The following is a 12,861-nucleotide window of genomic DNA, read 5'->3' as shown; positions in this document are numbered from 1 at the left end:
AGGAGGAATAAAAGGTGGCCAAGAACATTGGAAGAGAGGGTCTAAAGCATCCACAGCAGAGGATTGTTTGAGTATGTACATTCTGGAGCTGCAAGTTTCTTTCATTGAATTAGCGCCAAACAATTATTTAAAAGCCTCGTTGTGCTCGTTGGACAATTGTGACTGTCCTTGTTTTGCTGAAAAGCCTCCACAAGCCTTGAACATACCTCTACAACGAGCCTGTTGTAGGTCTCCAGAACCTTGTCCTGAGCCTCATCAAAGGCCTTTTCCAGCCTTTGTGCCAACATCTGCACAAAACTGCAGGAGTAAATGTTGTCTGTTGGACCGACAAACCTCAGTACTGTGAGGGGGGGCAGAAAAAGGAACTCTGTTAAACCCTCGTCGGATATCGTACAATACACATTTGTTTTGTTCATAACCCGAATGTTGTTGCGGTCCATTTCATTGGGTTTATCATAGTTAATTACACAAAAGAAGGACAGAAAAATGAATGGAAGCACTGATCCATCCTGCCTGGTATCAACAGTTCAGTGTTTGAGGGATACTTTTGGGCCACTTTGGGAACACTTTTGGGCCACTTGGTATGAATTGAGTCTACCTGAGGATTTTTGCTGACCATGTCCATCCCTCATGACAACGGTCTACCATCTTCTGATGTCTACTTATAATATGGACCGAAGGTTCTGAGGAATGTTTCCAACATGGTATGGAAAGTATGCCACAAAGTATGCCTTGCAAGTTCTACATTAAAAAGTAGCCAGTGAGGGTAAAGCTAGCTATTCTACATATCTATTCTATTGAGCTCTATCTTCTTTCTCACCTGTTTTCACCTGCAGGTGAATGCTCAGAACTGGCATCCATGGTTCCACTGGTACCAGAACTGCCTTGACCAACGGGGTGTGCTGCCTAATGTCTGACAGCAGCTTGTCAAAGCCGTAGACACTTAAAACTTCCACAACCAGTGAAGGGATGTAGACAGTTTTGCCGCTCGTCACATAATAGCCCAGGGTCACATTGTTAGGGCTGCAGTCCTCGTGTTCCACCTGTCAACACAGAATACACACAATACTTTTTTTTTTTTTAAAGTTCCATTTGTAGTAACATTAATTATAGTGCATTAGAAACAAAGTTGCATCTGCTGAGGGCTTGAATTCCTATTTTAAGAACATGCATAGTGTCAGTACAACAACACAGAGGTGAAACAAACTTACAAAAAAGAATGTAGGAAAATATCTACACTCACGCTAAGACACTTGAGATTCTGGTGGAAGGAAACAATGAAAAATGTAATTTACATTTCAGTTTGTGACTTGTTTCCTAGGTGGTTGCCGAGGGCTCCATCTGCTGTTGGGATTGCTGTTTCAGGCCGGCCCAAAACATCCACGCTGAACCAAAATATGAACACATTTGTTTTGCCCCCATTTTCTATGAGCAGGACTCAAAGACCTAAAATGTGCAGTTCTAACACAGCACAGTGTCATGGATGGCCACGGGAGCTGTTTGCGTGAAAGGATGAATGTTCCTCTCTCTACCATAAGCTCTTTAAAGCATTTTCAGAGGATTTGGCAGTACCGGTACATCCAAGCGGCCTCACACCCGCACACCAACACCAGGCCAGTAGCTCCATCCAGGATCTACACCAACTGCTTGGACAACTGCTGCAACAATCGGTTTACCAAATAACAACCAAAGAACCGCCTGAGGGAAGCTCACCCATCCATCAGCAGTGTGTGTGTGTGTGTGTGTGTGTGTGTGGGGGGGGGGTTATCGTTCGGGCAGGCGGAGGAACACGGGTGCATTTTATTGATGGTCTTTTGAATGGACAGAGACACCGTGACAAGACCCTGAGGCCCATTGTTGTACCGTGATAATGCACAACCCCTTGTTCCTCAGAACTGTACACCGTTGCTGGAAGCTGAAAACATCCCAGCTCCAACGTCACCCTTCTCTAATAGAGATGTTTGTGTGTGTGTGTGCGTGTGTGTGAGAGAGCGAGAGACGATGAAAAGGGATTGGGGCTTAGAGACACTGAGTCACTCTGTACAGACTCACAGACAATTGGATAAAAATAGAAATGGGAGGCAGGTGCACAGGCAAAGAGACAACAGGAAGAGGAAAGAAAAATATAAGCCGTCTTAAAAGTGTAGAAGAAGGAGATAAAAGAACTTGTTGAAGAGAGTTTTGTACGTATGTAGAAAGGTAGGCAAGAGAACTCCAGTGAGATAAAAAAGAAACAAAAAACGCTAAAATACCAGCACAGAAGTACAAATGCCAACATTGAAAAGTGCCCCTCAGTGGCAAATAAAGAACACTGAGATGCATCAAACTAGGTTTTCTTTCTTTTTGTAGAGGATTTGTTAACATGACTGCAGAATAAGTGTTTCCTGACTATTCAACTGTTTGTTTCAGCGTTTGTTGTTATTTACTCAGACTTTACAATGACCACCCCCCCCCCCCCCCCCCCCCACCTCAGGTTTTCCCTCATTGATTTGTTAACAACTCCAGCAGTTACAGGACTTTCAGTGAAGTCCTGAATCGGCCACACCAACCTGTGCCTGGGCGGTGGAGTCATTCAGAGCTCTCTGCAAGGCGTGGCTCAGACCTTTGGCCAGGTTCTGTTTTAGGATGAGGTCCAGGCGGTTTCTACGCAACTCGATGGACAAAACTGTAAAGACAGAAAGACACAAAGCTCCGTCAGACTATTAAAAACTAAGTCTTGAATTTCTTTCAACTCCCAAATGTGACTGTAAATAATGACACAATGTCAGACCTCTTAGACCCCCTCCACCCCAACACCATCATCTTGCACCCCTGCAAAGCTGCCAATCTAAGATATTATTTTACACATAACTACAATAAGATATATATGGCTCCGTTGTTGCAATGTTCATAATTTTTGTCTGAAATTACATAAAACATAAATCTCATGATCAAGTAATGTATTTAAATAATGTATTTATTAATCATGTTGCTGTCTTCATGAACAACAAATAACAAGATTTAAATATCTTATAAGCAGCCTGAATGGGTTAAAGAGTGGCTTAATTAACTATAATCTAGAAAGGTATAATAAGACATTTAAGAGACATTATATCCTAACACCATTCTAGCATTATTTTATTAACACATATTTTACTTGTGTTTAGTCAAACTTATTTTACTCAAATAAAAATAGAATCTTTCACAACTATTGATTTCCGCCTGGTGTTGGGGGCCCATACCTGTTCTGAGCCAGTGCTTTTCGGTGACATTGCATGGAAGAGGAATTTCCTCTGCGCTGGTACTATATGGAGGCTCTGAGGTAGTGGTGGGAGGCAGTTCGGTTTGGATGAACACAGTGGTAGGAGGCTGTTTGGTTGTTGTGGTGGTGGTAGTGCTAGTGGCAGTAGCAGTACTCGTGGTTGCAGGTGTCGTACTGGTTGTAGTAGTGGTTGTAGAAGTGGCTGGGGTTGTGGTTGTGGTTGTAGTTGTTGTGGTGGTTGGGGGGGTAGTAGTGGGGGCAGGTGTGGTTGTAGTGCTCGTCTTCGGCTCGGTTGAAGTCAGCGTGGTCGGGCTGTCGCTTGTCTTTTGCTGCACGGTTGTAGAGGTGACTGTATTTGGCAGTGCCGTTATAAGGTTACCACTGGTGATAGCCTCTGTCCCTCCAGCTGTAGTTACACTACTAGAGGCCGTTGAAGGTGTTGTCATGGTTACTGTAGTCAGCTTAAGGCTGTCATTGGTAACAGCGGCTCTGCTAGTGGTGTGAAAAACAGGGGTTGATCCAGGTGGTGCGGTGGAGGCCAGCTTTAACGTTGAGACGGTGCTGGTCGTCGGAGATCCACTTATTGTCGACACCGTGCTTGTGGTCTTTGAAGTGGTCCTTGGTCGCACAGGAAGTGTCGTGTTCCACTGATGTGTGGAGAACGGACTGGTAATGTTGGCGGGAAGTGTGACATCATAGTCCCCAACTGTGGAGAGCAATGACTCTGGGACGGTGGGGAGATCCCACGCTGGCAGGCTCCGCACCGTCTCCTCTGCAGAGAAGAGAACATTGAATGGAAGGGTTAGAGGGTTGTGGTCAAACAGCAGACTACAAAAGGTTACAGACAGAATAAACTTTGACGGTTCTTTAATTTTTATTCTGGAGGATAAAATAATTTTTCAAAAACTCCATTAGCTAATGTTCTGTCTTTACCTCTCCATACATACACATGTAGACTCTAAGATGATCAAGTGATGAGCAGAGGTGACTGGTTGACAACCAATTGTGTTTAAATGAGTGTACAGCCTAATTTCTTACCCCAATGTGAGCTGCTGTTGCTGGCTGAGGAGTTGCTATTAACAGAAACTACAGACATGTTGCCTGAGGCAACTGTTTGAGTCTGTCTGTTATTGCCTGGAGATGGAGATGGAGATGGAGAAGAGGAGGGTTTCAAAAAAGAGGCTTTTGTTGTAGGTGTGGAGGTTTTGGATAATGACGAAGAAAAGCTTCTGGTCAAAACAGCTTTTGACAGTAGTCCTACAGGTTTATCTAAGATAGGTGCCACGGTCTCTGCCAGTAAGGAGGAGACTGATGAGAGGGCTGGCGGTTCTCTTTGGCTCATTCGATGGGCCTGATGTCCTTGCTGCTCCAGCCTAACAGCCGCATCCCTGGACCTTCTTGGCTCTGTATCTCCGGGTCTCCACTCAGCCCCAACCTCAGCCCAGATGTCACTTCCTGTCATAATCCCAGTCTCAGTGAAAACTTTGCCACGTGCCCCAGCGTGTACTCCTGCTTCAGTTTCAGTCCAAGCTGCTGCCCTGGTCCCAGCAAACCTTTTACCCCCAAGCCGACGTTGGTGTCCACCTCTGAAAACAGCGTCAGTCCCTCCTTTGCCTTTGGCCTCAATCGTGTCTATTGTTCCAGAGGGTGCTGAGGGGTCAGAGGGCAGTGTGGAGGTCAAATGCAAGACATCCGACTCGTTGCGATTTTGCTTAACTGCATCAAAGAGATTAAAAAAAACAAAACAAGGTTAGTGGTTACAAACCATAAGTCAGTTTTCCACTTGTACATTTACTCGCTTATTATGTGCAGTGCTAAATACCAATATTATTTAATCAAGCTCTTGTGGATCAATTAATCATAACCCAAATCCAAAAGCCGACAGGTTAAGGTTTATCCACCATGGTGGCGCACCGAGCTGCGGTGGTTCGGATCGACACTCCATTTAGATTTTCATCTAACATCAAATTTTCTTCTCCTTCATAATTCAACAATACCAACCAATCCTACAATAAAACCGATTTTAAAACTAAGAAAGCAAATGGTGTCTTGAGGCCTTCTGGGAAACAGTACCAGCAAAAGCCCAGAGAAATCCAGGTCTCATATCAAAACGTGAATTAGCCACGTTTCACCACAGTACAAAAGGTTTCAGTTTCAGAATGAGGGCCTGAAATTGGTAGAGACATTTTATTGCATCTGAATCCTTCTGTCACAGCTGCAGCGACATCATTTTTAGTCTATCTCCATGGTTACTGCTGGCAGAACATACAAATTCCTCATTTAAATAGGGTGGTAACACTTTTGTGCCTGTTCAAAATTGCGTATGAATTTATAGTAACCCTGAGCAAGGTATACCCTAAAGGGTATGTTTTTACCGCAGTATTCCAAGGGGCTCAGCAGCCGTGTTAACATCTGGGGCTGTTGTTGCAAATAAACTTTATGCACACAGAGAATCAAACATGTTTTGTCATCACATTCCAAAGTTATCAGTGCCTAAACTGCAAATGTGCTATTATTTACAACATTAAAGTCAGGTAATTTCTCAAAGGTGTGCTTTAAATCCGCGTGTGGGATTGTTGAAGACATGCGAGGGCATGGGCAATAACATAATTGTGCAGTGCCAGTGAGTTTTCATTTCCTCTGACTTATTCAGATACACTCAATGAGGCACAAACGTCAGTGAGAGTAAATGGGGTCTCGAGCCAACGGGGACGATGTGTAACCGTTGGCTGCTGCTATTCAGAGAAGCCTTTGATCTATGTGAAGGCAGAGAGGACTGGGGCAAATGGCATGTTCACGGGTAGAGACATCTTTTTTTGTTTTTTAAGAGCTTTTAGGCAGAAATTTGGTCGGATCGGAAAGGATTGATAAATGTGGAGTTCAATTGACGTGGAGACGAGATGTTTCAGCGTCGTAAAAAGGAGAATTTATTAACGTCTTTGTTAACTTGTACTTACTGGGCACTTACTGGGTGTCAGGCCACTCTGTCACATTACAGAAACCCTCAGTGTAACGGGAGCTGACATCAAGGGTGTCGTGGATCCTGTGGAGCTCCTAAACCACCCGAGAGCCCGTTCCTCACATTCAGCAACCGTTTGTGTTTATTTCCACTCCAGTTTACACAGGAAACCATAAAACCACTAAGTGGTGCCGACTCACAAAAATAAGACAGAAAGCTCCCATGGACCTAATTTACAAATGTGATCTCATTTGATCAAAGACACCGATTAAGAATTGACTGATTGTCGTCGTTCTAAATTACAAAAGTGCTTTGGGGGCATTTTAGAGGTAGTTTTGCAACATCTCGTAAAAAAAGTGCGAACTGGAGGCATCGGGACCAACAGTAAAATTAAAAGAAAGTAGTTTTGAGGCTTTTTAAAAAGGTGATTTCATTTGGCGTGTTTGTTTCCCCACACTTCCCCAAGACGAGACGTAGAATTCAACCATTTCAACGATCCCTCAATACAGCAACTCACCTTTTTTCTAGTGTTCAAACTAGTGAAATCAACCGACTGGTAACTGACTAAACCAACAACCACCAACCAGCAGCTGGATAAACGCTCATAAACGCCGAAAGAAAAAACAAATCTGAGGAAACGGGAAAGGAAAGTCGCTGTGGTGCGTTCGGTGCGTTGGATATTTTTACTGAAAATGCAGGAATGCTGTTGCCAAGGCAACCGTTACAATAGATAAAGAAGGAGAGGCTGACGTCTGTCCCCATTTTTGTCCGACACCCTGCAGTTGTGCGAACAGGGAAACCAGAGGAGATGCAGAGATGCTTCACAGGACAAATGTAATCTGAGCACGGCAGAAACAAGAAATCTTAATTTAAACGCAGGCAGAATTACTAAAGAATTTGATCCGAAGATCCGCTGGGGATCAGGGAAGAGGGGACGAGGGGGCAGGAAGTAGTGCCGTCGACCTCTGTTCAGGTCCGTCTTAGAGGCTACTATGGGATGGCAAAACTGTAAAATACAATTGTTTCTTTGTGATTTTAAAGGTAGCAAATATTTGGGGTATTACTCACTAATCAAATCGGTTTAAAAGCTTTTAAAAATAAAAGGTTGTTTCATACGACCACAGGCGTCCAGATGCTAATGCTCGTTGTAGTTCACTGGTTGATGTGTCACTCAAAGGTTCTGGATCGACTGGATTGTTCTTTGTGGACCTTATGGCGCTATAAAAGGTGTGTTTTTGTGGGGTTTTTGTGTCACAGTCAGATGGTGCAGATGAACCAGCAAGGTTCCGGTCGGGTCCGTCCGTTTAGAACCGATCGAGCGTCAATACAGGTGAGACGCTACAAATGGAAAAGAGGTTCTTAGATCAAATAAACAGATGTTGCTGCCACTGAAGAGGACAAATGTGTGTTGTGTTCTTTGGCTGAGTCATGTGACCACTGTGGGGCATCGGTGGGTCAGCCAGGCTGGCTGGGGGGGGGGGGGGGGGGGGTGGAGTCACAGGCACATCTATCTATCTATCTATCTATCTATCTATCTATCTATCTATCTATCTATACATCCATCCATCCATCCATCCATCATCCATCCATCCACCCATCCATCCATCCATCATCCATCCATCCATCATCCATCCATCCACCCATCCATCCATCTATCCATCTATCCATCCATCCATCATCCATCCATCCATCCATCTATCTATCCATCCATCATCCATCCATCCATACATACATCCATCATCCTTCCACCACCTATCCATCCATCATCCATCCATACATACATCCATTCATCATCATCCATCCATCATCCATCCATTCATCCATACATCCATCATCCACCATCCATCCATCCATCATCCATCCATCAACCACCCATCCATCATCCATCCATCCATCATCCATCCATGCATGCATCCATCCATCATCCATCCATCCATCCATCTATCCATCCATCTATCCATCCATCCATCCATCCATCCATCATCCATCCACCACCCATCCATCCACCCATCCATCATCCACCCATCCATCCACCCATCCATCATCCATCCATCCACCCACCCATCCATCCACCCATCCATCATCCATCCATCCATCCATCCATCCATCCATCCATCCATCCACCATCCATCCATCATCCATCCATCCATCCATCCACCCACCCACCCATCCATCCATCCATCCACCATCCATCCATCCATCATCCATCCATCCATCCATCCATCTATCCATCCATCCATCCATCCATCCATCCATCCACCCATCCATCCATCACTCATGTGAACTATTGTCATAAATCAAATATAGACTTTGTGTTATTGTTTTGTTTTTGTTTATTGAGCTTTTTCCCGGACGGTTTCCATAAATCCTGATCATTTCTGACAGTTTGGGCAGAACAACGCTTCTCCATGCTGAACTTTCTGCTCCTGACACATTCGGACTTCCTTCCTGATTCTTCACACTCACTAGCATCCTGTAGCTGTTGCTGGTGCTGAGGTGGCAGGGCGCTGTGCCGATGTGTCCTGGAGCAAGGCAGCAAGCCCCCAACAGGTCTGAGCACCTGTGCACGGCGGCACCTTCATCTCTGATTGGACGTTCAAGCTCTTATAGTCTGATGCTTCAGGGGATTGTGGGAAGCCGCCCACCCGGGTGACGGACAATAAAGACTCTTGATTCTTCGCCTTTTAGCTTCGTGGCCCAACCAGTCGGTGCTGCTGGGGTTTGGTGGGTGGGCGGAGACAGTGGTGGCGTCCCAACTGACCCGTTCACTGATTCCTACCCACTAACGGGAGAGTCGGGTCGAGCCGCTTTAGTGGATTTAGGACACTAAACCGCTACACTTGCACCAGTTTTGTATCACAAACCACATCTGGTGAAGTGATGGACATTATTTTAACTGATGAATAGATTCTAAATGCTCAGCGGTCATTTGGTGATTGATGGACTGCCTTTACTTTCATACTCTCCTTAATTATTATGTATGTGCTAATTTGTCTGGACACCCGCCCCCTAAAAGAAGTGTGTGTTCTACAGTTGTGTCGACAAGATGCTACTAAGTGTAGCTAGCTTCATTTTTGCAGTGTTTAATGTAGCGGTTTAATCTGGAAGATTAATTATATTGGACCACAGAACTGCCACAAGGGATTAATATTAATATGAGACTTGAATATGCAAGAAAAAAGAGAAAAAACTGAGAGTTCACGTTATCAACAGATCTGAGTTCAGCCCATAAATGTTTATTCCTGATTCCTCATTTAGAAAAGAAGCGGCTCTGGAGACGTCACCCAATGACGTCGCCCCTTTTTCTCTGTCCCAGTAGAACAAGAATCCGTCCTGACAACGTTTGTGAGGACGGATTAATGGTATTGACGTGGGCAATAACCTCAACCAGGAGCGGTCAGCACAGGCAGAACCAAACACACATGTATTTAAAAGCAATCATTCAAGTAGGCAGCCTGACGTGTGTGTGTGTGTGTGTGTGTGTGTGTGTGTGTGTGTGTGTGTGTGTGTGTGTCGGTATCGATTTTCCGGTAAACACATGCCAAAGCTGCTGCGGGAAGCTTCACCATGTGACCCACTACAGACCAATGAGTGAGCCCAGAGAACCCGATTGGACCTGATGTGTGTTTGCCCTCGCCGTCTCCCCTGTGGTGTCACATGCTCAGGAGTTCTGACGTGTCCGTGGTGCCTGTGCAGAAGGTGGCTTCATCACACACACACACACACACACACACGCGCTCGTTCTTCATCCCGTGAGTGGCGTGTTGCACCTGTACCGCTCCTGTTTTACTCACACACACCAAACCTGTGTGGGCAACGGGACGTTCAAGGAGCTCAGAGCTAATTAGCATCTCAACGGGGTCTTGAAGAGCAAATGTAATTACGCAGACATGAATATTGTATGAAAATGGCGGCTGCTGCTAAATAGAGAGCGTGTGAGGGGATCAGGACCGAGTGGGTCTGCGTTTGTCTGCAGGGAATAATTACTCACCAGTGCTCAGAGAGCAACTGTTCCGTTTAAACGAGTGATGCGACGCGGGTTCATCACGCAGACGCTAACGAGGAGAATCTGCTGCAGAAAGAGGAGAATTTAACGGAAGATGACATGTGTGTGTGTGTGTGTGCGTGTGTGTGTGTGTGTGTGTGTGGGTGCACGCCGTCCTGGAACCGCACACAGAATCCAGCTGCTATTTACATGCCCCGAGCACACAGGATAATAGAGCAAATCCGGGCTAAGGTCAAACTCAGGATAAGCTGTTTATGTTGCGTTTTCACAGACTCGCACGAGCAAAGAGAATATTTCGCCCATCGCCATGGAAACAGCGGACACCGGCTGCACCGAGGGCCAGCTTATCTAATGAGTAAAGTCATTTTGGACTGACGGAGCTGAAATTTCTGCAGTTGTATAATTCCGATGGTTTCCAGAGCAAACGTGACGAAGTCGGAATTTGTTCTGAAAAATGTCAAACCCAGAAACTCGGCGTCGACCTCACCCCTTTATTTTATTTACTCGTTTGTCTTTGTTTCCGTTTGTATACGAGTGAAAGAGTTCCTGACGGGTCGTCCCCACACCTGTCCTCACCTCCTCAGGAGCTTCAACCATGTCATGGACATCAGAACCACCACATTCTAGCTATTAGCATTGCTGGATGCATTATTATCATCACCATTATTACCATGAATATTATTATGGACACTATTCAGAGAGGGTTCTGCTCACTACATGATGTTATGGATCGGTTGTGTAAAACACTCCGTTTCTTTCTCCTTTCAAAGTCCCGTGTGTTTGTTTCGGATCTGCCTTCCTGACAGATTCGTTAAATTCTGCTTTAATTCCACTGAAATCAGGCAGTAAAGAGCCAAAGAGGAGCTCTTAACGAGTCTGGGAGGATTAAAAAGAGCCCAAACCAGCCGAATCCTCTACACGACCCACGAAGGCCGGACAGACGGGAGCAGGACTTCACCCACGTGGATCCTGGACCCCTGAAGGGTCTCAGACCTCTAAATTTAGATCCTCCACACAAACACCAGAGGCCGACCCGAACCAACCCCGAAGGCACCCGCCGCGGTGCCGCCGGGGGCTGATTGCGAAGCACCAGACCCGACACTTACGTGAGCCGTTATTTAAGTCCTTGACTGACACACATGGAAAAGAACTGGCTGCTGATCTGTTCCCATGGCAACAATGACCAATAGAGCCCCGCTGATGGATGAAGAGCTCCGTGGACCTTAATAAAGAAAACACATCCTGCCTGCAGACGATACTCACAACACAGATAAGGGATGCAACATGGAGTCGCCATGGTTACGGGGGCGATTTTAAAGATGATAGTTGAAGGATGGTTTGAAATCCAGATGTTGGTGTGTGTGTGGAGCCCAACGGGAGCGTCCAGAGGCCGGAAGTGGGCCTGGACGAAGCTCGTTGGTCACCTCAGACCTGCCTGAAAGATTTATCGCTTTAAACAAAGCAAAGATCATCAGACGCGAGCGTGCGGCGGCCGTGGACGCGCGCGGGCGCGCGGAGCCAAAAGTTTCTCTCTGCGGTGCCAAGCTCGTGGCTGCGGCGCAGCCTTGGGGGCCGCGACAGCTCGCGACAGCGGCTAATGGGCCCCCGACACCTCTCACGGATATCGACACATATTCGGACATATACGGGTACGGACGCACACGCACACGCGCGCAGAGAGCCGAGCACGAAAGCGGCCGTGCCTGCGCAGCCGCCGCGTCTTACACAACCCGGCTGCTGTTTTCCATTCCCATCACATCTGGATAACAATCGGGTGCTCTCGCGCGCGCTCACCGACAGAAGTTAATAAGCGGCGGGATCCGATCCGATCGAGCGCTAAGCGCGATTATTGGCGCATTTTGGGGGGGGAGAGAGCGACTCTGACAGGTAGGAGAGGAGCCGCAGCGTCGGTCTTACCGTCAGAGGCCACCGACGTCTGCAGCAGCAGCAGAACCAGAACCAGCACCAGCCCGCGGACGCGCCGCGTCCTCCAGCTCCGCGGCGAGAAGAGCGCCGCTGCGCTCAGGGTCCATTCAGCCGGACAGAAGGACGGAAGGGTTCCGACCCCGGGGCCCCTGTTGCCCCTGATGCCCCTGTTGCCCCCGCTGCAGAGGAGGGTATGTTTAGGATCCATGGCTCAGCCAGTCAGTCCTGCGTCTAACGGCGCTTCAGGGGTGAAAGTCATCCGATCAACGCGCCCGGGGGGACAGACGCCGATGTCCGTGGTCCATGGAGCTGCTGGGGGGCGGCGGGCTTCGACCAAAGGAATGAAACGGGGAGGAGAGAGAAAAAAAAAGGTCTCTTTCTCTGTTGTGCACGCGTCTGTGTCTGCGCACTGTGGACTCAGCGACTGCGGCTGCAGAGCGCTCGCATCTCCGCTGGCAGATGCGTCAGTGTGCAGAAACTGGACCGGAAACTCGCGCCCCTTCGAAATAAAACGCGCAGTTAAAAAAAAACAAAAAAACCCGCAGTCGGTTTGAAACGCGTTCGGCCCAGGAGCCCGTTTGGACCGGCCCAGGAAGCAGAATGTGGCGCTGGTGGGCGACATGACGCGGTCCACGATTTGGACCGATCGGCTTCTTTTTATGAAAAATTATTTTTCCTTTGGATTTGATCCAGTTCCGCGTCACATCACGCCCCCCCCCCCCCCCCTTT

The 12,861-nt window shown here is 47.1% G+C and overlaps 1 protein-coding gene across 4 annotated transcripts in view; it reads right to left on the bottom strand.

The window, feature by feature from the left end:
* The window catches only part of kiaa1549la (KIAA1549-like a), a 40,996-nt gene extending 28,382 nt beyond the window's left edge, over positions 1–12,614 (bottom strand). For 3 of the 4 annotated variants that reach the window (XM_029841969.1, XM_029841970.1, XM_029841972.1), the window contains exons 1-6: positions 12,124–12,613; positions 4,280–4,957; positions 3,222–4,013; positions 2,550–2,665; positions 821–1,043; positions 207–340 (exon numbers count right to left, since the gene is read on the bottom strand). In XM_029841969.1, the coding sequence (XP_029697829.1) occupies positions 207–340; positions 821–1,043; positions 2,550–2,665; positions 3,222–4,013; positions 4,280–4,957; positions 12,124–12,340 (2,160 nt within the window). In that variant the 5' untranslated portion in view covers positions 12,341–12,613. Of the gene's footprint in view, positions 1–206; positions 341–820; positions 1,044–2,549; positions 2,666–3,221; positions 4,014–4,279; positions 4,958–12,123 lie in introns of all 4 variants that reach the window. The other variant, XM_029841971.1, reaches the window with a different exon arrangement.
* Positions 12,615–12,861: the final 247 nt, after the last annotated feature.

Source organism: Takifugu rubripes, chromosome 9 (genome assembly GCF_901000725.2).
Source record: "Takifugu rubripes chromosome 9, fTakRub1.2, whole genome shotgun sequence".
Classification (NCBI taxonomy): domain Eukaryota; kingdom Metazoa; phylum Chordata; class Actinopteri; order Tetraodontiformes; family Tetraodontidae; genus Takifugu; species Takifugu rubripes.
The sequence above is the reverse complement of the archived record's forward strand: the minus strand, read 5'-3'. Positions and strand labels throughout refer to the sequence as shown.